The sequence below is a fragment of the Anomaloglossus baeobatrachus genome, chromosome 4, assembly GCF_048569485.1.
Source record: "Anomaloglossus baeobatrachus isolate aAnoBae1 chromosome 4, aAnoBae1.hap1, whole genome shotgun sequence".
Lineage (NCBI taxonomy): Eukaryota > Metazoa > Chordata > Amphibia > Anura > Aromobatidae > Anomaloglossus > Anomaloglossus baeobatrachus.
This window is the reverse complement of record NC_134356.1, coordinates 292,816,516-292,843,429: the sequence shown is the minus strand read 5'-3', so window position 1 is coordinate 292,843,429 and position 26,914 is coordinate 292,816,516. Positions and strand designations below refer to the sequence as shown.

Below are 26,914 nucleotides of genomic sequence, written 5' to 3'. Positions count from 1 at the left end.
GCTTCTGGCTTTAGTATGGATCACAAAGTTACAGACTATATTAAAATGGGACCATTCTGAAAATCTTAAGGCTCTGCAACATTTCTTCGGGTTTGCAAATTATTACAGGAAGTTTATTAAAAATGTCTCTGCCATAACAAGACCACTGAGTGAAATGACGAAAAAAAGGTACAGACTTTGTGAGGAACCTATTCCCATCGTTCAGAAGGGAGTGGTGATGTCAGCGCTAAGTACCAAGGTTGAATCTGAGATTGCTGAGGCCCAAGTTGATCTGAACACCAACATAGTACAAAAAAAGGCACCAGGTTTCAAAATAATAAATAATAATTGGCATGGACCTTGATTAATGCAAACAGTACAATATTTATTAGATATAGGGTGGCAAAACACTCACATTTAAAATCATTTAAAAACAAACATACACAGTAAACACTGTCTCCTGCATGGATCAAACCTACCACATACTCAAAGGATCCTGGGGATATAAACAATCTTGTCAATAATGGATCCTATATCCCAATAGGGAGTTCAATATACTCTTACATATATACCCCATATACATTCAATTGTGCCTGCATTGCACCTAATGGTTATTGGGAACCATGAGACTACCACTAAATATGTATATCAAGGCTAAAATAGCCAGGCATGAGTCTCAATAGTAACTACAAAAGATTACCAAGGCTGCAATGCAAGGTTCAGGAGTCCCAGTGAAAAAACCCGACGCATAATAGCGATCACGTGTCTGATACACAGCGCTGCTGCGCTGAACCAACTGCATGGTCGCTAGACAATAACATGGTGGAACGCAAACAAGCGTTTCACCTACCGGAAATGACATTATACATGAGCGGAAATGCAGCATTGAAGTGTGCTCACATGCAGTGCATCATTTTTAAACAGTCCCCGAGGTACAAATACCGTGACAAAAGGTTCCACAGTGCAAAATAACCTGATTATACAGCATTAAAGGGTGCACACATACAGTCCATCGTTTTTGAAAAATCCCCCAGATACACATGTCACAAACAGCAGTTCCACAATACAGAATACCATCAATATTCAAATAAACTTACAATACCACATTCCACTTGATAAATTTTGATCAACATGCGTGGAACTAAGTGTAACTTTACATAATATTTTGACCAACATAGATACAATATTTTTGCATATTTACAAATGGATTCAGATAATGCTGTTGTGTCCAAAGTACACTAAGCATTATTTATCAGCGCTGATATCACAAATTGATTTATTTTTTTGTAAAACCCTGTAAATAATAAGTCCTCATTAATACCACCAGGATGCACACTGTGCAACTTATATATCCATCTGGATTCGCTACGCAGGAGAGCCGGTACAACATCACCACCTCTAATAGACATCTGGATCTGTTCCAAACTCACAACATATGTGTTTCTGATTTTACAATTATGAACTTTGTGGTAATGCATAGCCACAGTAGAGATTTGTTTACCTTGTTTGAGATGAGTATTAGCAAGGGATATATTAGATAGGTGCTGTTGTATCCGTTTCCGCAACTCCTGCGTAGTTTGGTCTACGTATATCAGTGGGCAAGGACACACCAAATAAACCACATTTTTAGATTGGCAGTTAATGTAGTCACATAATGGATATGTCTTCTGTGTATTTGGGTGTACAAATTCATACAATGCTGGTGTAAAGTAACATATTGAACAGTTACCACATGCGAATGAACCTGTTAAAGAAGACCCTGTATTCAGACTAGTAGTGGGTCGCACAAAGTGATTATGACTCAAACAGTCTCTCAAATTACGTGCTCTTCTAGCTGTGAGTTTTGGAGTCGCAGGAATAATATCTTTCAATTTGGTCTCTGTGTGGAGAATGTTCCAGTTTTTGTTGAGTATTTTATAAAGATCTCGCCATTGATCATTGTACGTAGTTACCAGGCGTACCTCATTCTCCACTCTTCTGGATTTTGGAGTCAATAAGCTTGTTCTTTCTATTTCCATAGACCGTGCAAAAGCCTGACTGATGACCTGTTTGGGATATCCTCTCCTATTCAACCTCTTTGCCAGTATCTCTGCCTGTGAACAAAAATCGTGTTCATTACTACAGTTTCTTTTGGTTCTGATAAATTGTCCGTACGGTATGCCTTTCTTAAGGTGTTGGGGGTGAAAACTAGAATAATGTAGCAGATTGTTGGTCATTGTAGTTTTCCGAAAAAGCGTAGTTGATATCTTATTGTTTTCCATAGATATTTTGACATCCAAAAAATCAACAGTCTTGCCCATTGAGTGGGTCAGTACTATACTGTACATATTGATATTTAGTTCCTCAATGAACTGCAACCCTACATCAATGGGTCCTAACCAAATCAACAGGATATCATCTATGTATCTATACCAACCACTCACGAATTGTGAGAACTTGCTATAAGGGTAAACCTGATGTACCTCCCACCACCCCAAAAATAAATTTGCATAAGATGGGGCACAACGTGCACCCATCGCAGTGCCTGATACCTGCTTACAATAAGTACGGTCAAAAACAAAGAAATTGTGGTGTAGAGCAAAAAACAGTAAATCCAATAAAAAATTGTTATGAGGTTCGCAAGATCCTTCACTGTCCCCAAGAAAGAATTTAACCGCATTGCAGCACAAAACGTGTGGGATGCTAGTATATAACGCCTCCACATCTAATGTAATTAGTGTGGAGTTGGATGGCAAAATCAGATCTTGAAGCTTTTGTAATAAGTGCATAGTATCTCTAGTATAGGATTGGAGTCTTTGAACCTTCGGTTGTAAGAAATAATCAATATATTCACATATGCGTTCATTCAGACTACCAATACCAGCTACTATCGGCCTTTCCGGAGGGGTAACCAAAGATTTGTGCACTTTTGGTATCAGATAAAAAGGTGGGGGTGATGGGTTTAAAAGTGGTAAAAAATTCCTCTCACCTTTATCAATGATATCTTGCGTAAAAGCTGTTTCAATGATGCGATCAACCTTCTTCTTGAATACACATGTCGGATCTGATGGAAGAGCAACATAGACAAGAGGATTACATAACTGTCTTTTTGCTTTTGCAAGGTACTGGCAAACAGGCCAAAGGACGATGTTACCTCCTTTATCGGCTTCCCTTATAATAAACTCCTTATGCTCACTGAGTTGTCATATTGCTTCTCTCTGTTCCTTCGAGATGTTAGTGATCTGTCGTGTATTTGGAATCAAATTCTGCACGTCATATACCATCACTCTGAAAAAGGATTGGATTGCAGGAGATAAAACAAGGGAAGGTGTAGCTTGTGAAGGCAATCGTCTATCAAAAGGTCTCCTACCTGAAGGGTTCTCACTTTCTTTCAATAGATCAAGAAGTTCTCTGAAGACTTGTTGTTCATTGTCTGGCAAATGACTGGCCAAATCAGGTTGGTGGTACAATAATTTGAAAGTTAAGTTTCTACAAAATAAGTAGATATCTTTAATAAAGACAAATTTGTCCAATCTATTTGTAGGTGAAAAAGTGAAACCCTTCTCTAGGACTGACCTCTTAATGGGAGAAAGTTGATAATCCGTTAAGTTGATTATTTGCAGGTCATCAGTCAGTTCAGCACTTGGTTCTATCGTGTTCGATTCTGTTTGTTCCTTCTCCGGAAATAAGATGTTGTCATGGGGAAGTTTCTGCTTCTCAGGGTTCTGACGTCTCTTCCACTTGCACCCTCCACGTCTTGTCCGCTGTCTTAATCGCTGACGTCCGTAGATAAAAAAATCACTCGACGCAGACATGTTTGTCTCCTTATTTTTATCTTGTGTGGAGCCAGGTTTGAAACGTTTGTTTCCAGAATGGGACCACCTGTAAGCCACCTGGGTCTCAAAGTCCTGTTTGTCTCTATTAAATTTAGATTTCTTCCCTTAATTAATGTTCTTTTCATAGGTTTCTATAATATTTTCCAGCTTGATCAAAAGTGGTTTCACTAAATTATCCTGATCAAAACTATTAATTTCTCTATTACAATTATGAATATTTTCCTTGATTTGTCCAAGAACAAGCCTGTCCTGCTCTATAAGTAACTTCATCAGGATCTGTGAACATTGAACCAATCCTGATTCCCAAGTGCTTTTAAATTTCTCATCCGCCTCCCAGGCCGGAAATATTTGGACTCTAAGACCCCGAGGAATGATTGATAGCTCTAAATACTCCTCCAAACTGTTAACATTCCACCACACCCGGGTGTATTTCTTATGTAAATTAGTTAAATTGCTGGCAACCGCTTGAAAATCACTGTTCTGAGACATAGTACCTGGTGTATCCTTAACCTGAAAAATAGCCATAGATTTATCCTTCCATCCTGCCTCTCTAGCATCAAGGTCCAAAGCCATTATTAAATAACCAAATATCATATACACAATACCAAAATATACATTAATACATGGTAACACTATAATGGTGTGCCCAAAGGCTCAGCAGAAACTGCCAAGTCAACAACCCAGAGAGAGAGCCTCTGCACCACATAATAAATAATTGGAAAACACTGTGCCATGTACCTAATAAGAAAATCTGAACACCAACATAGTACAAAAAAAGGCACCAGGTTTCAAAATAATAAATAATAATTGGCATGGACCTTGATTAATGCAAACAATACAATATTTATTAGATATAGGGTGGCAAAACACTCACATTTAAAATCATTTAAAAACAAACATACACAGTAAACACTGTCTCCTGCATGGATCAAACCTAGCACATACTCAAAGGATCCTGGGGATACAAACAATCTAGTCACTAATGGATCCTATCCCCCAATAGGGAGTTCAATATACTCTTACATATATACCCCATATACATTCAAGTGTGCCTGCATTGCACCTAATGGTTACTGGGAACCATGAGACTACCACCAAATATGTATATCAAGGCTAAAATAGCCAGGCATGAGTCTCAATAGTAACTACAAAAGATTACCAAGGCTACAATGCAAGGTTCAGGAGTCCCAGTGAAAAAACCTGACGCGTTGCGCCAGTCAAGTTGGCTTCATCAGGAGAATACCACCCTCCAATACTTGTGGGTCTATATATATCAACCCCATAGCATGTTCGCCCTATCAGAGCACAGGAAAGATAATTATCCTAAGGTGAACCAGGTGTCCTACCAGACTGAAGTAAGGCATCTGTTTTATCCTTATAAGGAAATCTGATCCACATGGAGCTCCTCCATTGCCGAACGGCCAGGCAGGAATCCCTTGGTGATGGCCACTCCTCTTTCTTGTCACGTGGCCGCACGTCATAGTAGCGATCACGTGTCTGATACACAGCGCTGCTGCGCTGAACCAACTGCATGGTCGCTAGACAATAACATGGTGGAACGCAAACAAGCGTTTCACCGACCGAAAATGACATTATACATGAGCGGAAATGCAGCATTGAAGTGTACTGAAATGCAGTGCATCATTTTTAAACGGTCCCCCAGGTACAAATGCCATGACAAAAGGTTCCACAGTGCAAAATAACCTGATTATACAGCATTAAAGGGTGCACACATACAGTCCATCGTTTTTGAAAAATCCCCCAGATACACATGTCACAAACAACAGTTCCACAATACAGAATACCATCAATATTCAAATAAACTTACAATACCACATTCCACTTGATACATTTTGATCAACCTGCGTGGAACTAAGTGTAACTTTACATAATATTTTGAGCAACATAGATACAATATTTTTGCATATTTACAAATTGATTCAGATAATGCTGTTGTGTCCAAAGTACACTACGCATTATTCATCAGCGCTGATATCACAAATTGATTTATTTTTTGTAAAACCCTGTAAATAATAAGTCCTCATTAATACCACCAGGATGCACACTGTTCAACTTATATATCCATCTGGATTCGCTACGCAGGAGAGCCGGTACAACATCACCACCTCTAATAGACATCCGGATCTGTTCCAAACCCACAACATATGTGTTTCTGATTTTACAATTATGAACTTTGTGGTAATGCATAGCCACAGTAGAGATTTGTTTACCTTGTTTGAGATGAGTATTAGCAAGGGATATATTAGATAGGTGCTGTTGTATCCATTTCCGCAACTCCTGCGTAGTTTGGCCTACGTATATCAGTGGGCAAGGACACACCAAATAAACCACATTTTTAGATTTGCAGTTAATGTAGTCACATAATGGATATGTCTTCTGTGTATTTGGGTGTATAAATTCATACAATGCTGGTGTAAAGGAACATATTGAACAGTTACCACATACGAATGAACCTGTTAAAGACCCTGTATTCAGACTAGTAGTGGGTCGCACAAAGTGACTATGACTCAGTCTCTCAAATTACGTGCTCTTCTAGCTGTGAGTTTTGGAGTCGCAGGAATAATATCTTTCAATTTGGTCTCTGTGTGGAGAATGTTCCAGTTTTTGTTGAGTATTTTATAAAGATCTCGCCATTGATCATTGTACATAGCTACCAGGCGTACCACATTGTCCTCTCTTCTGGATTTTGAAGTCAATAAGCTTGTTCTTTCAGGGTCTTCTTTAACAGGTTCATTCGTATGTGGTAACTGTTCAATATGTTCCTTTACACCAGCATTGTATGAATTTGTACACCCAAACACACAGAAGACATATCCATTATGTGACTACATTAACTGCCAATCTAAAAATGTGCTTTATGCTTTGGTGTGTCCTTGCCCACTGATATACGTAGGCCAAACTACACAGGAGTTGCGGAAACGGATACAACAGCACCTATCTAATATATCCCTTGCTAATACTCATATCAAACAAGGTAAACAAATCTCTACTGTGGCTATGCATTACCACAAAGTTCATAATTGTAAAATCAGAAACACATATGTTGTGGGTTTGGAACAGATCCAGATGTCTATTAGAGGTGGTGATGTTTTACCGGCTCTCCTGCGTAGCGAATCCAGATGGATATATAAGTTGAACAGTGTGCATCCTGGTGGTATTAATGAGGACTTATTATTTACAGGGTTTTACAAAAAATAAATCAATTTGTGATATCAGCGCTGATAAATAATGCTTAGTGTACTTTGGACACAACAGCATTATCTGAATCCATTTGTAAATATGCAAAAATATTGTATCTATGTTGCTCAAAATATTATGTAAAGTTATACTTAGTTCCACGCAGGTTGATCACAATTTATCAAGTGGAATGTGGTATTGTAAGTTTATTTGAATATTGATGGTATTCTGTATTGTGGAACTGCTGTTTGTGACATGTGTATCTGGGGGATTTTTCAAAAACGATGGACTGTATGTGTGCACCCTTTAATGCTGTATAATCAGGTTATTTTGCACTGTGGAACCTTTTGTCACGGCATTTGTACCTGGGGGACTGTTTAAAAATGATGCACTGCATGTGAGCACACTTCAATGCTGCATTTCCGCTCATGTATAATGTCATTTTCGGTCGGTGAAACGCTTGTTTGCGTTCCACCATGTTATTGTCTAGCGACCATGCAGTTGGTTCAGCGCAGCAGCGCTGTGTATCAGACACGTGATCGCTACTATGACGTGCGGCCACGTGACAAGAAAGGGGAGTGGCCATCACCAAGGGATTCCTGCCTGGCCGTTCGGCAATGGAGGAGCTCCATGTGGATCAGATTTTCTTATAAGGATAAAACAGATGCCTTACTTCAGTCTGGTAGGACACCTGGTTCACCTTAGGATAATTATCTTTCCTGTGCTCTGATAGGGCGAACATGCTATGGGGTTGATCTATATAGACCCACAAGTATTGGAGGGTGGTATTCTCCTGATGAAGCCAACTTGACTGGCGCAACGCGTCAGGTTTTTTCACTGGGACTCCTGAACCTTGCATTGTAGCCTTGGTAATCTTTTGTAGTTACTATTGAGACTCATGCCTGGCTATTTTAGCCTTGATATACATATTTAGTGGTAGTCTCATGGTTCCCAGTAACCATTAGGTGCAATGCAGGCACACTTGAATGTATATGGGGTATATATGTAAGAGTATATTGAACTCCCTATTGGGGGATAGGATCCATTAGTGACTAGATTGTTTGTATCCCCAGGATCCTTTGAGTATGTGCTAGGTTTGATTCATGCAGGAGACAGTGTTTACTGTGTATGTTTGTTTTTAAATGATTTTAAATGTGAGTGTTTTGCCACCCTATATCTAATAAATATTGTATTGTTTGCATTAATCAAGGTCCATGCCAATTATTATTTATTATTTTGAAACCTGGTGCCTTTATTTGTACTATGTTGGTGTTCAGATGTTCTTGTTAGGTACATGGCACAGTGTTTTCCAATTATTTATTAGGTGGTGCTGAGGCTCTCTCTCTGGGAGGCCCAAGTTGAGGCGCCATCTGGGATTCCAGCTAGAAAGTTGGTTTTTTTTCCCCCTGAATCTTCACCTAAGAGTTCTGGTGTAGCATCATGATTCTGTCCTGGCTTGTCACCCTGGGGGGAAGTGTACTCTGGATCTAATTTTGCATCGCTTTGGTGGCCCAGAATCCGGAGAGATGTGGTGTCCTATGTGTCACCTGTGTGCGCTCAAAGGCATCACACTCTCGTCTGTCAGGTTCTCTGCAGCTTTTGAGTGTCCCTAGCCAACCTTGCATGGACATTTCCATGGACTTCATTAGGGATCTTCCTCTGCTGGTAATACGGTTGTTTTGGTTGTGGTGGATAGGTTTTCAAAAATGACACATTTTTTTTGCCTTAGCTTCGTTACCCATTGCTAAAGTTTTAGCCCAGGTATTTATATGGGAGATTTTCAGAGTCCATGGATGCCCGTTTAGTATTGTTTCTGATAGTTACTCAATTAACTGCCAACTTTTGGAGGGCTTTCTACTCTCGATTAGGGATTAAACTGTCTCATTTGTCAGCATTCCATCAGTCTAATGGACAAATGGAGTTCAAGAATCAGAATTTGGAGCAGTTGCCCTGTTTTGTCTGAGATAATTAGAAAGAGTGGTCCTCCTCGTTCCTTCCTCTTGCCAAGTTTGCTATCAATGATCACCACTATGAATCCTCTGGTGTATCTCCTTTCTTTTGTGTTTATGATCATCATCCCCAGTTATGTACGTTTCTGGAGGGGCACTCATCTGGGGTACCTAGGAAGGACTAATTGGTCTCAGCACTATCGTCTACATAAGAGAAGGTTCAGCAGCATTTGCGTGATATGGGTGCTATGTATAAGCTTGCGGCTGACTAAACGTGTGTCTTATCCAGACCTGTGTGTGGGGAATCTGGTGTAGTTGTCCCAAGAAAAAAATTAAGTTTACAGCTCCTTCACTTAAGTTAGGTCCTTGGTTCATTGGCCCATTCAGAATCACTGCTGTCATCAATCCGCTAGCTTTCCACCTGCCATTACCGGCATCTTATAAAGTCCATAATGTATTTCACAAATCCCTTTTAAAGAAATTTGTGGGTTCGGGAGCCCCTGTTTCCTTAGTTGATGGGTCTTTGGAGTTTCAGGTATCAAACATAATAGATACTCATGTTATTCATCGTTTTTTACAGTACTTGGTTTACTGGCATGGCTATGGCCCTGAGGACAGGACTTGTTTACCAGCCTCTGATATCCATGCAGAGCATTTGGTTAGGGCATTTCATCGCTGTCATCCAGAGAAACCTGGTCCTGAGGGTCTAGAGGTCCCTCTTAGAGGGAGGGCTACTGTCACATGGAGTTTTGCTCAACACTCGCTTAGTGTCATGGCAGCATCAGATGCTGTTCATACTACAGATTCCGACACTCCACATTATAGTTTCTCTAGTGTTTCTGAGTTACACAGGCTGGCTTGGGTGTCTATCAGCTGTGTGCTCATTAATAGTCAGGCTAGCAAGAGTTAACCTCTTTTATCCTGCTTGTTACCTCTCGGATCATGTGTTGTTGGAAACCTATCACATTTACTTCCCGCCTTTTTAAGATGGTGGAATCTTTCTTCCCACACCAATTATAGTTTATTGCTGTGTTGATCTGTGTGCTGTTCTGTCCCAGTCCTGCTGGTAATTGTAGTGTGTGGTGCATGGAGTTGTTGTGGCATTCTCACGTTGTGTTGTTGTTTCCTCCCTCCTCTTTTTTCCTCCTAAGCTCTTATTGTCTTATAGTGCTGTATGTGTGTCCCGAGAGATAAATTTTTGGTTTCCCCTATGTATCTATTTCTGTTGGCTTTATCACTCCTGTCCCCGCCCTCCCCAGAGGTTGGCTGAAGGGGGGAATAAAATCAGGGCTGGTCAGGAGCAGGGTTAGAAAGGCAGCTCAGACATCTTCAACTTCTGAGGTACAGTCATATGAAAAAGTTTGGACACCCCTATTAATGTTAACCTTTTTTCTTTATAACAATTTGGGTTTTTGTAACAGCTATTTCAGTTTCATATATCTAATAACTGATGGACTGAATAATATTTCTGAATTGAAATGAGGTTTATTGTACTAACAGAAAATGTGCAATCCGCATTTAAACTAAATTTGACAGGTGCATAAGTATGGGCACCTCAACATAAAAGTGACATTAATATTATGTAGATCCTCATTTTGCAAAAATCACAGCCTCTAGTCGCTTCCTGTAGCTTTTAATAAGTTCCTGGATCTTGGATGAAGGTATATTTGACCATTCCTGTTTACTAAACAATTCCAGTTCAGTTAAGTTTGATGGTCGCCGAGCATGGACCGCCTGCTTCACATCATCCCACAGATGTTCAATGATATTCAGGTCTGGGGACTGGGATGGCCATTCCAGAACATTGTAATTGTTCCTCTGCATAAATACCTGAGTAGATTTTTAGCGATGTTTTGGATTATTGTCTTGCTGAAATATCCATCCCCTGTGTAACTTCAACTTCGTCACTGATTCTTGCACATTATTGTCAAGAATCTGCTGATACTGAGTTGAATCCATGCGACCCTCAACTTTAACAAGATTCCCGGTGCCGGCATTGGCCACACAGCCCGAAAGCATGATGGAACCTCAACCAAATTTTACTGTGGGTAGCAAGTGCTTTTCTTGGAATGCCGTGTTTTTTTGCCTCCATGCATAACGCCTTTTTGTATGACCAAACAACTCAATCTTTGTTTCATCAGTCCACAGGACCTTCTTCTGAAATGTAACTGGCTTGTCCAAATGTGCTTTTGCATACCTCAGGTGACTCTGTTTGTGGCGTGCTTGCAGAAACGGTTTCTTTCGCATCACTCTCCCATACAGCTTCTCCTTGTGAAACATGCGCTGTATTGTTGACCGATGCACATTGACACCATCTGCAGCAAGATGATGCTGCAGGTCTTTGGAGGTGGACTGTGGATTGTCCTTGACTGTTCTCACCATTCTTCTTCTCTGCCTTTCTGATATTTTTCTTTGCCTGCCACTTCTGGGCTTAACAAGAGCTGTACCTGTGTTCTTCCATTTCCTTACTATGATCCTCACAGTGGAAACTGACAGTTTAAATCTCTGAGACAACTTTTTGTATCCTTCCCCTGAACAACTATGTTGAATAATCTTTGTTTTCAGATCATTTGAGAGTTGTTTTGAGGAGCCCATGATGCCCCTCTTCACAGGAGATTCAAATAGGAGAACAACGTGCAAGTGGCCACCTTAAATACCTTTTCTCATGATTGTATACACCTGCCTATGAAGTTCAAAACTCAATGAGGTTACAAAACCAATTTAGTGCTTTAGTAAGTCAGTAAAAAGTAATTAGGAGTGTTCAAATCAAGAAATCGATAAGGCTGCCCATGCTTTTGCACCAGTCAAATTTTGTTTAAATGCGGATTGCACATTTTCTGTTAGTACAATAAACCTCCTTTCAAGTCAGAAAGAGTCCATCAGTTATTACATATATGAAACTGAAATAGCTGTTGCAAAAACCCAAATTGTTATAAAGAAAAAAGGTTAACATTAATAGGGGTGCCCAAACTTTTTCATATGACTGCATCTCTGAGATCAGGGATAGCTAGGGATCCTTATTCTGAGGGCCAGTCTAGAAGCCCCTGTCCCCTGCTTTCCCCGATCATTGTAACACACATTCAGTATTTGGTCAGTATTTTACATCAGTATTTGTAAGCCAAAATCAGGAGTGGAACAACCAGAGTAAAAGTATAATAGAAACACATGCATCACTTCTGCAGTTTTCACCCACTTCTGGTTTTAGCTTACAAATACTGATGTAAAATACTGACCGAATACTGAACGTGTAAACCTGGCCTTACAAAACGTATGAGAATAGGACAGAAAAAAAATGGAAAGCAATACGACGTTGCATACGGATGTGTAAATATAGCCTTTGCCTGTATTTTGAATTAATTTTTTTTTTTATACTCAACATTGAAATTGCATTCTTTATTGTCTCTCAGATATTTGAATCCATCTGGTTGATTCTGGATGAAAATAACGAGGGGAGAGTAGACTACGGGACCTTCATCAGAGCTCTTATTGGGGAAATGAATGAGGACAGAAAATCATTTGTACGAAAGGTGATTTTTGCCATAGTTTACATTTTGTGCTTTCATTTTCCCGAATGTACAATATGAGAATGATCACACTTTATGATTACTGCACTTTAAAGAACAGCAGAGTGCTGTTATGTACTGTAAATAGAATGGACGACTAATCTTCTGTTTTTATGTTTTTCATTATCAAATAAAAAATAATTTCATGCTGTCAGTCAAGCAAGACATCTTTTAATCTAAACTGTATAAGTTCATATAGTAAACGAATGTTATTACTAGCCTTAAGCATTTCCTGTACTTTTATTTCAGGTTATTTACTAACCAGATTACACAAAAATTTCAGCTTCTGGGCACACGCTTCCCAGTATGCAGTGGCATATTACTTAGCCAACTTTTATTACTGTTTTAAACGTGAAATAGACACTAATCTTAATGTACAATATACCATGCATTTATTCAATAAGTTTCTAATTTCTTAGTTTTGCTTTGTTTTCCAAGAGAAGACATGTTGGTAAAGTACACAGGTTTCCAAAATGGCATACAGTATACGAGGGGCTTCTGATAAGTCTTTGGCTTTGTGATCTTTTTTTGTTTTAATGGTAACAAATGTTACATCGTATTTATGTGTCTAATATACGTTTTCAAAATGTTGTGTTTGTTGCTTATGGCAACAGTGGCACATGGAAAAGCAAAATGGCAGAGTCTAATGCGATATTCACAGCAACTGAGAGCAGAGGATTGATAACATTCTTGTTTCTGCAAGGAAAGTCTGCACAGGATTTTCATTGTGATATGTCGCAGACATTGGAGGATCAATGCCCTTCATATTCCACAGTTAAGAAATGGGTGGCCAAATTTAAAATGGGCCACTTCAGCACCAATGATGACGAACGTCCTGCACGACCGCGAGTGGTTGTTCCGGAGATCGTCAATGCTATGCACCACCTCATACTGGACAATCGACAAATTTCAGCTAAAGCAGTAGTGTTTGTGTCACTATCCATTAACATTTGGACATGAGGAAGCTATCTGCAAAGTGGGTCCCCAAATGTTTGACAACAGATCATAGAAGCAGGCGAGTGAAAACTTCCTGGTCCATTTGTCAGCATTTCTGGACTGATAAGAACTTCCTGGATTGACTGGTCACTATGGAGGAGACCTGGATTTATTTGTATGACACTGAAAACAAAGAGCAGTCAAGAGTGGAGGAACAGTGGTTCTCCTCATCCAAAGAAGTTCAGGGTGCAAAAAATCAGCTACTAAGGTGATGGCATCTGTGTTTTGGGATAAGGAGGGTGGGCTGCTAGAGGACTACCTTCAAAAGGGTTCCACCATCAATGCAAGGTATTACATTGAACTTTTGGACCAATTGAAGGCAGCTCTGAAGGCCAAAAGGCGCGTCAAGCTGTCCAAAGGAATCTTGTTCCAGCAAGATAACGCCTCCGCTCACACTGCACAACTGACCACGGCAAGACTTGCAGTGCTAGACTTCCAGCTAGTTAACCTCCCACCTTATTCACCAGATGTATGTCCCTCCGACTATCATCTGTTTCTAAACCTGAAGAAACACCTCAAGGGTACCAAATATCACATAATTTCTAATGCCATAGCTGCTACGGATGCCTGGTTTGAGGCACAACTGAAATCTTTCTTTTTGCTAGGCTTACAGAAATTGGAATACTGATGTAAGAAGTGTGTTGACATCAGTGGAGAGTATGTGGAATAAATGTAAAGTTTCATCATCCTATCTCGTTTCTGGGTAAAGCCAAAGACTTATCAGCAGCCCATCATATACATTAGAGACTGGAGTCTAAGCATCTACGGTACAAATCTGTAGTGGTCTGTATTATGACTCTTTTTTTTTTCTGCTAACCCCATAAGATGATATGCAATAGACCATGCCACATTTTTCTTATTGAATTCAAGTGGAAGCAAATAACAAAACCTCCAAATGCTCCTTCTCCTTGGTGTAACATCCTTTCTTGGAATCATTGAGGCGTCAAGGTTAGATCCCCACCAGTCATAAAGTAATGGCATATCTTAGGTGTGCCATCACTTTATAAAGGGGAAATATCCCTTTAACTGAAACTTATTACTTTCTATCTTTCCTTTATGGTATATTAATGTATATGGTTTATATTTTATTATAGTTTCAAATTTCTAATTTATTTAGGCTTTTATGAAACTGGACCCTAATAAAACTGGTGTGGTGTCTATGGTAGACATTAGAAAATTTTATTGTGCCAAAAAACATCCACAAGTGTTGGCAGGTGAGTTGACTTTGAAAACAGGGAGCAAGAATGCTTTGTTATTAGGGCATTGTAAATGGGAGAAAATTACTACATTTGCTCTGCAGTCTTACGACCTACAGAATGCCCAATCCTACATGCCACCATTGTCAGTAAAACACAGTAGCGTTCACAAATATCCAAGGAAAAGCATACTGAGATGTGCAGCAGTTTAGCAGAGGTCATGCTGTTGTTTTGTGTCACAAGCATTACTGGATGAAAAGTTTAGTTTAGTCCAGGAAAATCTAGAATGTTCCATAAAATGTTCTTTCATTCACAGATTTGTTTTGTTTTGAAGCATATTATACAGATATTATTAGCCTGAAATCACACATGCAGTTTTTTTTAGCCAAACTCATGATTAGTTAGATGAGAAATGTACCTTTTATTTAGTTTATACTTATTTCTTTTAGATCCTCTGAGGTGTCTCTTTGGCCCCTTTCACACATAAGTTTTTTGCCGTCAGTCACAATCCGTTGGCTCAACGGATCTGTCGCAGATTGTGGAAAAACTGATGCGACGGATCCGTTTTTCGACAGATCCGACTGGCTGGCTATTTGATACTAAATAAAATAAATTGGCGCATGGTCAGTTAAAAAAAACAGAATCCGTCACCGGATTCCGTCATTTGACGGATTACGACGGATCCTGCGCCCATAGGCTTCCATTCTATCAAATAACGGACGACAATGGATCCATCGCTATCCGATTTGTCGACGTAGACAAAAACGTTACTTAGGCCGTTGTCTCCGTCCACCTGACAAAGAATTTGACAGATCCGTCAAACGACGGATGAAACGTGAGGCCATCCGTCGCAAATACAAGTCAATGAGAAAAAATGGATCCAGCGGCATTAGTCGCCGGATCCGTTTTTTTCAAAATTCGACAGATTGTGACTGATGGCAAAAAAACGATGTGTGAAAGGGGCCTTTGTTGAAAAACTGCAATAAAAACTGCCTGTGTGATCTCAGCCCTATCTGAACACATTTCTGTTATTGCATATTATGATTTATCTATCTATGCATCCAGTCCACAGAGACTGTCTTTATGGACCTGCTAAATACAAATAACCAGATCTCCTTGTGTTCCCCAATGCCAAACATTTTATAAATTAACCCCATCTTGCTGTTACCACTTTTTAGTTTTGCACTGGGTTTTTTTTTCCTCCACTTCTTCCAAGTGCCAAAACTTTCTTAATTTTCCATTGGCATACCTGAATGAGGTCTTGTTTTTTGTAGTACTTGTTGTAGTTTCAAATGTCACCATTTATTCATTTATTTTACACCACGATGTACTGGACAATTTGAAAACATGTCTAAGTGCGTTGATATTCCCCAAAAATCTACAATTCCTCCATTGTTTTTTGGGTTTTGATTTTGCGATGTTGCAGTAAAAATATCCTATCATCATGATTTTTCAGGTTTCTATAATTACTGCAATTCTAAACTTATGTAGATTTGTTTTCATTGTAGGGGTGAAAAACAAGTCAGGATTTTGCAAAGCAAATAAATATAATGTAAAAAATAATATAATGTAATGTAAATATTTTATATCTTTTCATGGGACAACACTGAAGATATGACACTTTGATACAATGTAAAGTAGTCAATGTACAGCTTGTATAACAGTGTAAATTTAGTGTGCCCTCTAAATAACTCAACAAACAGCTTTTAATTACTAAATGCTGGCAACAAAAGTGAGTACACCCCTCATTGAAATGTGCCCAAAGTGTCAATATTTTGGGTGGCCACCAGAATTCTCAAGCACTGCCTTAACGCTCTTGGGCATTGAGTTCACTAGAGCTTCACAGGAGCCAATGGACTCCTCTTTCATGATGACATCACTGGGCTGGTACATGTTAGACACCTTCCGTTTGAGGATGTCGCACAGATGCTCAATAGGGTTTAGGTTTGGAGACATGCTTGGCCAGTCCATCACCTTTACCCTCAGTTTCTTTAGCATGGCCGTGGTCATCCTGGAGGTGTGTTTGGGGTTGTTATTGTCACGATACTGTTTGCACTCTGCTGTGGCAGAGCTGTATCAGTCACCTGATCATGTTGTCTGCATTCCCAATGGGAGGAGCTTTTCCTTCCATGCCTTGTTCCCAAAAGCTCACCACGTTATCAGGACGTCACCTCCATTATCACGCTGCCAGTTATAGATCTGCTCTGCAGTGTGCTCGGCTGGTTTCTGTAAGTGCTCTAGATTCTGTCCATTACCTCCCCCAACCCTTCCTGACATCCGTTCTGCCTGACCTCCCTGTCTCCCAGCTCCTTTGTTTTGTCTTACCTTCTGTGCCCCTCTCCTGCTCGTTGTCCCGTCCCTGTGCCCCCTCCTTCGGCTTGCTCTCCCTATTACTGACTTCTGGCTTGTCCCGGACCCTGACTTCGCCTCCTCCCTTGTACTGCGCTCCCTCTCTTGGCTGTCACCTGGTGAGTACGATTCCTCTTAACAACCATTCAGTTGCCTAGGATGCTGTGTGCCTGGGCTCCCTCTAGTGGTTGTTTTCGTTACAGACAGCTTTGGTTCTACAGTGTGGTGGATCTCATTACACACACTGTGTGCTGACTATACCTAGTGGTGACATCACAGTTATCATATTGAAATACTGCCCTGCACCCCAGTTTTCGAAGGGAAGAGATCATGCTTTGCTTCAGCTCCCCACAGCTTGACTGACTGTAGGCAAAACTCAATTGTCTTACCTGGTTGACACCACACACGCTTGATACTAACTGAACCAAATAAGTTTATCTTGGTCTCATCAGCCCAAGGGACATGGTTCCAGTAATCCATGTCCTTACTTTGCTTGTCTTCAGAAAACTGTTTCCAGGCTTTCTTGTTCATCATCTTTAGAAAAGGCTTCCTTTTGGGACGACAGCCATGCAAACCAATTTGATGAAGTGTGCTGCTTATGGTTTGAGTAGTCACAGGCAATGAGAATAATGGGTGGGCACCAGTAGCAATTGACAGCATCGTCGAAGACAACATTGCTGGAGACAAGTGAGTATAGAAAATAATTTAATTTCAAAGACCCGTGTTTTCTCTGGTATGTGTCACACGGATTACACCACTGTGTGGTCCATGTGACATCAGTGCTGCCGGAAAAAACAAACTTGTCTCCGTGCTGAACACATGGACACGCGTGTGCTCCATATGGACACACTGTCCTTGTGAAAACACTGATGCATGCTTAAAAGCTAAGGGGGGGCCGACTAACCAAGAGAAGTAATGCCCTTGGAACTAGTCGCTGGCCTCATTAGCATATCATAAAGGATCTTTAGAAATACTTTTTCTAAACATCTCTTTATCTATGCTACTATATGGTGGAACTGCAAGACAGGGATTCGAAATATGCACTCAGAACCGCTCTTGGTTCTGGGTGCATAGAGGACCTGACAGGTTCCCTTTAAAGCACAGCTTGGACTTGTTTTTGTTTTGTTTGTTTTTTTTAGCTGATGATAACCACAGGCTGAATCATTGACTGGAAAAAAAATCAAATATTGGCCGATGCAGTCTGCGATTTATTTGTGTTTTGTAGACGAATGATCACTTGTTGGGGTACAAAATTGTTTAAAAGAACTGAAGTCCTCAGTGGTTGATACCTTTTAAAGGCTAACTGAAAAGATGGTAATAATAGCAAGATTTCGAGACTACTCAGGTCTCTTCATCAGGCTCAATATAACACAAAATCTGCTTCAGATTTTGTGTTATATTGAGCCTGAAGAAGAGACCTGAGTAGTCTCGAAAGCTTGCTATTATTACCATCTTTTCAGTTAGCCATTAAAAGGTATCATCCACTGAGGACTTCAGTTCTTTTAAACAATTTTTTTATCTCTACTGGCTAACACGGTACAAAGATATATTTTACCTGTATCACTTGTTGGGGGTCATTTGAGTGGGTTCATTTTTAGGGACTAATATATTCGCTGAGTAGCATGGGAAAGAGTTGGGGTACATATTCCCTAAAGGCATGTTGGGGAACACAGCAATAGTTATTACATAAAGTTCTCACTTGGGGTTATACACAGCACCTTTAAGAGACGAAAATAGCAGAGAGCATGGTAAATCAGTATCACATGAAACAGCTTTCTTCAGTGCAACTACACTAGATAATTGACATAATTGAATTACTTCACAACGCCCAATATTTCCTTGCCTGAGATCTCCATTAGCGTCAAGACTTATAAATGAGACAGAACATAGGTGATATAGAAGCGAAGAGAGGAACAAAGGAGCAGAGAAAGTTAGAAGTGGGTTAGTGATCATGGATTCCTGACATAATAGTGCTGTCAGGGTCGGCCCGTTGACTACAAGAATATGTGATCCTGCTGTTATCAGTGAAGAAAAGGCTCTTGTCTCCATGAAATACACTTTGTACATCCAGCTTCTTACAGGTGACAGTCATGAAATCTGGAAGCTCCAGTATTCCCACTCATTAGTAAAAATAGCTTTCTACTCTCCTTTCAAACAGTTTGTGTCTGATTCACGCACGTGAATAATTAATGAGAAATTACCTCCCCAGCCTCCAAATTCTGTGTTGTTAAAACAAAATTTAGCGTGTTAGCATTATATCAGGCATATGGCGTCACGTCTTTATTGTGCCTTCAAGAAACCTCCGTGAATGCTCATTTACAAGCATGTCAATCCATATACCAATGTGTTTCATCGCCAAGTCCCTGGGGTACCACAGAGGCCAAGTTTTTAACATCTCCCTGCATGTGTCCAATTTGCATAAACTTATTACTAATTACATTTAATTGAAAGTGATTTGCATATGCTTTGGATGCCTGTAAGCCTTTTTATGGCCCAGGAGACCTGGAGTAAAGGAACACTGCCATTTGTATTTTACAACTTCAAATTCATATGTACAATTGTAAGCTTGGAAAGGGAAGACTCAATTTTGTTTTCTCCTTTTTAGGCTCTTCATCAGAGGAGGAAATTAAATCTGCATTCTTGGAAACAATGGAGAATGCGTGCAGTAATCCCCAGGAAGTATCTTATAGTGAATTTGAAGATTATTATGAAGGACTAAGTATTGGCATCATGTCTGATGAAGACTTCATTAATATTTTAAGAAATTCTTGGGGCATATAGGGTACTGTGCCTCGTACAAGTGACCTTCTTTAACATTCACCCATTTTTTAAGGAAAGTTTGTACTTTTAACTTTATCAGAAGCAGATTCACAGTACCGCTGAGTGACATTTTTAATGATTTATTATGATAATGTAAAAAAAAAAAAAATTAACGTTTTGTTTTTATTGTTTAAAGGGAACCTGTCACCAAGATTTTCTCTTTATAAGCTGCTACCACCACCAGTAAGCTCTCATATACAGCATTCTAGAATACAGTATATAAGAGCCCTGGCCGCTCTGTATAACATCTTTTATTATACTCACCTGCATGGTGGTTGGGTCCGATGGGTGTCGCTTGTCTTGGTCCAGCGCCTCCTATCTTCTTGCGATCACCGTCCTCCTACCCAGCTTCGTGTGTATGACGCATCCTACATCATCCTTCATTGTGCTCTTGTGTGCACACTTCTCTCTGCCCTGCTGAGAACAGAGCAAAATACAGTAATGCGCAGGCGCTGGGAAAGGTCAAAGATTTCCCGCGCATACACACTACAATACTTTGATTTGCCCTCAGCAGGGCAGAGTAAAGTGCGATTGCAAAGGAAAGCAATGGAAGCCTCTGTTTGGATGATGTAGGAAATGTCATCCACACGGAGCTGGGAAGGAGGGCGGCAATGGAAGGAAAATAGGAGGTGCTGGACCAAGACCGGCGACACCCATCTGTTCCAAGCACCCCGCAAGTGAGTATAATAAAAGGTCTTTTTTACGTTATACAGAGCGGCCTGGGCTCTTCTGTACAGTATTCTAGAATGCTGTATATAAGAGCTTACTGGTGGTGTCCGCAGCTTATACAAATCTGGTGACAGGCCCCCTTTTAAAGGATATTGACATCTCGAGGGTATTTTTTTTTTTTTTTAACTTAAATGTATGTATTTGAGTTTTAAAATCTTTTTTGCAATTGGGTTTCATTAAATATTATGGACTATTACAGTGATTGACTTCATTTTGACATGGAGTTAGTAACTTATCTACCATAGTTCTGGAATCCTCTGTGCTAATTTATGGTTACAAACCTCATTTAAGTTAAACTGAACCTTGTTGTCATAAATTAGATGAGAAGAGCTCAGAAATCCCATATTAAAAAGAACTACAGACTCTCCTATCACTTCAAGCCGGCTGACATATTCTGATAACTCATTCAGGAGTCCTCAATATGCAGGGAAACAATATACCTTTTCGTCTGGGGTCACATAATTGTTGATTCTTTTATGAGAGAGAATCGGATTCATTATGGAAATGACACTCTGATCATATTCTGATCAGAGTGTCAGTTTAGTGTGATCTGATTCTCTCATATGAGGGAATGGGATCACACTGTCAGGAGAAGATGGAGAACAAAATGTCTCCATCTTCTGCATTCTGCGAGTCCGCGGATATCATCTAAGTGCAGCTCAATAATTTCCACCCACAAACTTGAATGGGGCAGCAAATCGTAGCATGCCACAATTTTTATTTCATGCCAAAGAACTATGATCAGCTTAGGTCCAAATGCTATCCAATAAACCATCACATAGCACTCGTCCGATGTATATGCTCATGTGAGCGAGCCCTTAAAATCAGAATTATGCATATTTTTCAATTAAACCTAATAGCAAAAATTAATTTTAGACTAAAATACATGCCATTAAAAAAAAAAAGTTACCATATCTTCAAGTTTGTTAATTTATGTCTAATGTCCTATTGATCGAATTCCAACTAATTTATGCTGTTTTACTTTACTAATTGTACATATATTTGTTGATAATCATTATTTGGTCTTTTTCCTGATTTGATATTTTGGTGCAGTTTTTGCTCATATCTAATAATCAATTGTATCGTAAATGGAGAAAAAACATAATTGAAAAATTTGCTTGTCTTATTTCAGAATTAGGCAGGTCTAACAGAGTGTGGTTTTCATGGCATTATTTATTTGCAATTTTCTTGACCTTAAACACTGTAGCCAGATGTTTATAATGTAATATAAAATACACTACATTTTGTTAATTTGTGCCTTTTTACAGTCTGTCTGTGGCATTTGGTTTAACCCCTTCACGACCATGGACGGATCTTTCCGTCATGGATCGTGTCCCGGTAAGCCCCGCCCCCTGCCGCGGGCAGGCGACGTGGATCGGCACACATATCAGCTGTTTTCAACAGCTGACATATGTGCCTACATGTTCCGAGTGGAATCGCATTCCACCCGGAACATTAACCCCTTAGATCTCGCTGCCAAAGTCTGGCAGCGAGATCTACATGCGCGCGGCCATCTTTTTTACTTACCGCCGCCCCCTCCGGACGTCACGTGAGTGATCACGTGACGTTCCGTGGTTGCCATCGTAGCACAGGGTCATGTGATGACGCCTGGTGCTACGAAGTTTCACTTTCATTCTTCCTCGGCACGGAGCAGAGGAAGAAAGAAAGTGACTGAATCTGCTGATTACAGCGGTATAGCTGTGATCAGCAGATAGCGATCAGCAATCGGATTGCTGATTGCTATAGCCCCCTAGGGGGACTAGTAAAATAAAATAAAAAAAGTAAAAAAAAAGTTTTAAAAAATTAAAAAAAAAACAAAAAACCTAAAAGTTCAAATCACCCCCCTTTCCCCCCATTGAAAATTAAAGGGTTAAAAAATAAATAAATATACACATATTTGGTATCGCCGCGTTCAGAAATGCCCGATCTATCAAAATATAAAATCAATTAATCTGATTGGTAAACGGCGTAGTGGCAAAAAAATTCCAAACGCCAAAATTACGTTTTTTGGTCGCCGCAAGTTTTTCGCAAAATGCAATAACAGGCGATCAAAACGTAGCATCTGCGCAAAAATGCTACCATTAGAAACATCAGCTCGAGACGCAAAAAATAAGCCGTCACTGAGCCATAGATCCCAAAAAATAAGAACGCTACGTGTTTCGGAAAATGGCGCAAAACGTGCGCCACTTTTATTGGACAAACTTGTGAATTTTTTTTAACCCCTTAGATACAAGTAAACCTATACATGTTTGGTGTCTACAAACTCGCACCGACCTCAGGTATCATACCCACACATCAGTTTTACCATATAGTGAACACCGTGAATAAAACATCCCAAAAACTATTGTGCCATCACACTTTTTTTGCAATTTTTCCACACTTGGAATTTTTTTGCTGCTTTCCAGTACACCATATGGTAAAACGTATGATTTCATTTAAAAGTACAACTTGTCCCGCAAAAAACAAGCCCTCATATGGCAAGATTGACGGAAAAATAAAAAAGTTACGGCTCTCGGAAGAAGGGGAGCAAAAAACAAAAACGCAAAAACGGAAAGTGCCCCGGGGCTGAAGGGGTTAAAACTAAGTATACAATCTGTAAAGAATTTTTTTTCCCCATAATTGATGAATAGAAAAAGATCAAAAACAGCTACGTTACAAATTCATTATACATCACAAAAAAAGTATGCTAGAAACATAGCATAAAAAAGCCATCAGAAACACTATGAAAAAGGCTCGAAACTCCTGCTGTTTTTTTTTTTTTTTTTTTTTTTTACTAAAGATAGAGAGCACACAAAAAACGTAAATAGAAAAAGTATGTGTGAGAGAAGCCTAGCTGCAGCAAATGTGTACTGGGAGTGAATAGGAATTTATGATCCTCTGATGTAATAGAGATATTATTAATATTATCTGTAATGTAATAGAGAGGCTTTATTATAGACTTTGCATCAGGGAGCTCTAAGTTATGCTTTGATGACCACTATTGTATTACTTTATAGCACACTATTTTATTTTTAGATTTGGTTTGCACCTTACAGCATTTGATATTTGAATATATGTCCTACAAAAATAGAAATCATGATTATGAACAATAAGATGACTAAAGGTACCGTCACACTAAGCGAAGCAACCAGCGATCTGACCTGGCAGGGATCGTTGGTGCGTCGCTACATGGTCGCTGGTGAGCTTTCAGTCAGGCAGATCTCCACAGCGAACAGAGATCAGCCACTAGCGACCTGTGTTGTAATGACGCTGTGCTTCGTAACCATGGTACACATCGGGTTACTAAGCAAAGTGCCTTGCTTGGATACCCAATATACCTTGGTTACCAGCTTACCGCAAGTTACCAGAAGCCTGCTCTCTGCACATTCAGATTGTTGGCTCCCGCTGTCAAACACAGCAATGTGTGCTTCACAGCGGGAGAGCAACGACCAAAAAATGGTCCAGGACATTCAGCAACGACCAGCGACCTCACAGCAGGGGCCAGGTCGTTGCTGGATGTCACACACAGCGACATCGCTAGCAAGATCGCTGTTGCGTCACAAAAACCGTGACTCAGCAGCGATGTCGCTAGAGATGTCCCTTAGTGAGATGTGGCCTTAAGGGGGTAGTTCTATGAACGAAGTACATTTTAATCACATCTTGCTATTATAATCTTATAAATGTGCCCCTGCTGTGTATTGTTATTTGTTGTGATTGAACATGCAGAGCTGCTCTACTTCATGATCCACATATACCACATGTTCTAATGGTGGTGGAGGTTCTGGAGGCATAAGTCAATTGTGATAAGTAAGTATACAGACAAAACAGCAGGACTTCTCAGCTGCTTATTTCTGTGGTAACACATTTCACTGCCTCAAGTAGCACATTTCTCTGGATGAAGTAACACATTTTTCTGCTTGAGGTAAGACAAGAGTAAGGGCTACTTTGCACACATAGATAAATCTTTGGCAGATCTGTGGTTGCAGTGAAATTGTGGACATATTATTCCATTTGTACACAGCCACAAACCTGGCACTGATTGTCCACAATTTCACTGCAACCACAGATCTGCCGCAGATTTATCTCTGTGTGCAAAGTACCCCTAAGGCTATGTGCGCACTTTGCGTTGAATTACTTGCAGTTGTAAATGCATCCTCTGGCAGAAATTATCTTTGTCAAATTTGGTTTTGACCACAAAAACACTATAAATATGCTTGCGTTTTTATCGCGTTTTGACCGCGTTTTACATGCTTTTTCATTGCTTAAAGTCACATGCGTTTGCAATACAAAAACAATAAATAAAGTTAAAACATTCAAACACTATGAAAAAAAAGGGAAAAAATGATAACAAAAATCATGCTTAAAATCATACACCAAATATCTTATTTTATTAAAATGATAACTGTGATCTAATAGTTATGTTTCAAATAGCAAGAAATTATTGATTTTCATTAATTTAATTGTCGGACTATGTGTGTGTGTGAAGGGACATATCATGCCCTTAATATAATGTCAAAAACGCATGCTTTTATTTTGTCAAAAAAGCATGCGTGTTGCATCAAAAAAGCATGTTAAACGCTAGAATTTTATTTAGGATGTGTTTTGAGAGTTCCCATTGACTTTAATGTTAGCAAAACGCTGCCAAAATGGCAAAAACGATTGACATGTTGCTTCTTCAATGCAGAGATTTTGACAAATTTTCTGCAACTAATGCCCCTTTCACACGTCAGTGATTCTGGTACATTTGTGTTGGTTTTTTTTGTTTTTTTTTATACGTACCAGAATCACTGACATACGCAGACCCATTCTAATCAATGCGTCTGCTCACACATCAGTGATTTTTCACTGAACGTGTCTCCGTGCAGCGTGCACCCTTGGCCGTGATTCTGAACGGAGACATGTCAGTTATTTTCTGGCATCACTGATGACGCACGGACCACACTGTGGTGTGATCCGTGTGTGATCAGTGAAACACGTACCAGAAAATCACGGACATATTAAATATTAAATATTTTCAACTTACCTTGCCTGCGATTTGCTGTGCAGCCTCTGTTCTCAGCAGCTTCTGCCTAGCTCATGAATATTCATGAAAGCAGGAACTGCCGACCAGGAAGTAGGTGCTGAGAGCGGTGGGCGGACGCTGCAGAGCTGGAGATTGCAGCACCATGTTCAGCAGGAACGAAGGCAGGTGAGTAATGTCCATATGCAATCACGGATCACGGATTGCACATGGACAACCCATGTGTGCCGTGAATCACGGAACACTGAGGGACATGTGCGTGTTTTACACTGCCCGGGCTATGAAGGACTTGAAAAGGACCATAAAACACTGATTTTAAATTAGGCTAAAAAGACACTGACATCGGACATAAGTGAATTAAAACAATAAATTGGCATAAAAATAGGCTAATAAAATAAATCAGAGACTTCATTAAGGCCAAAAGGTTTCAGGGTATTCAATTTATATATCCAGAAAGTCTCTTTCCTGCTGAGAGTTTCAGCCCTATTGTGCACAACAGGGTCAATCTGTTCAATCGGTGTAATTTTAAAATCAGGATTTTTATTATGCTGTAGAACACAGTGTTTAGAAAGGCCATGTAAAAGAAAGCCCGTTTTTATATTGTGGCGATGCGAATTCAATCTGTTATGCAGTGCTTGGCTTGTTCTACCTACATACTGTTTGCCGCATATACAATCCACCAGATATATAACAAAATTTGATTGGCATGTCAAATGATTTTTTATCTTAAACAATTCCTTCCCATTGGACGCGCTAAATGAAGTTCTTCCATGGTGAATGATTTTGCAGCACAAACAGTTCCTAGAACCACATCTAAATACACCCACTGGGGCTGAAAGAAAGTTATTTGGGGTGGGCTTTGTCCTTAATTTACTGGGGGCTAATATATTTTTGATAGTGGGTGCCCGTCTGAATGTTACACCCGGGGTGGGAGGAAGAATGGGACTCAGGATGGGGTCATTTTGTAGAATATCCCAATGTTTGGCCAGGATGTTTTTGATCGACTTATTGTCGCTACTGAAGGTAGTGATGAGATTCAGGCTAAAATCCTGCTTGGCCTTTTTTCTTGCATATTCATTTTGGTTTTCATTAGTGGAAGGGTTTTTATCATTACTTTGCTCAGTGGGGGGCATACTTGAACGGGTCTTGATTAGGTCTATTTGTTTCAAATTAGAAGACTTCTGATAAGCCCTCCGAATGAGAGGTTTGGGATATCCTTTTTCTTCAAAACGTTGTTTTAAAATAACCACCTGATCTTTAAAATCATTATCCTGAGTACAGTTCCTCCTGACTCTTTTATACTGGTTTAGAGGGATATTCT

The 26,914-nt window shown here is 39.8% G+C and overlaps 1 protein-coding gene across 2 annotated transcripts in view; it reads left to right on the top strand.

The window, feature by feature from the left end:
* The window catches only part of CAPS2 (calcyphosine 2), a 201,512-nt gene extending 181,471 nt beyond the window's left edge, over window positions 1-20,041 (top strand). For both annotated transcript variants that reach the window (XM_075344907.1, XM_075344906.1), the window contains exons 15-17: window positions 12,349-12,468; window positions 14,618-14,714; window positions 19,651-20,041. In XM_075344907.1, coding sequence (XP_075201022.1) covers window positions 12,349-12,468; window positions 14,618-14,714; window positions 19,651-19,826 — 393 coding nt within the window. In that variant the 3' untranslated portion in view covers window positions 19,827-20,041. The remainder of the gene's footprint in view (window positions 1-12,348; window positions 12,469-14,617; window positions 14,715-19,650) is intronic.
* Window positions 20,042-26,914: the final 6,873 nt, after the last annotated feature.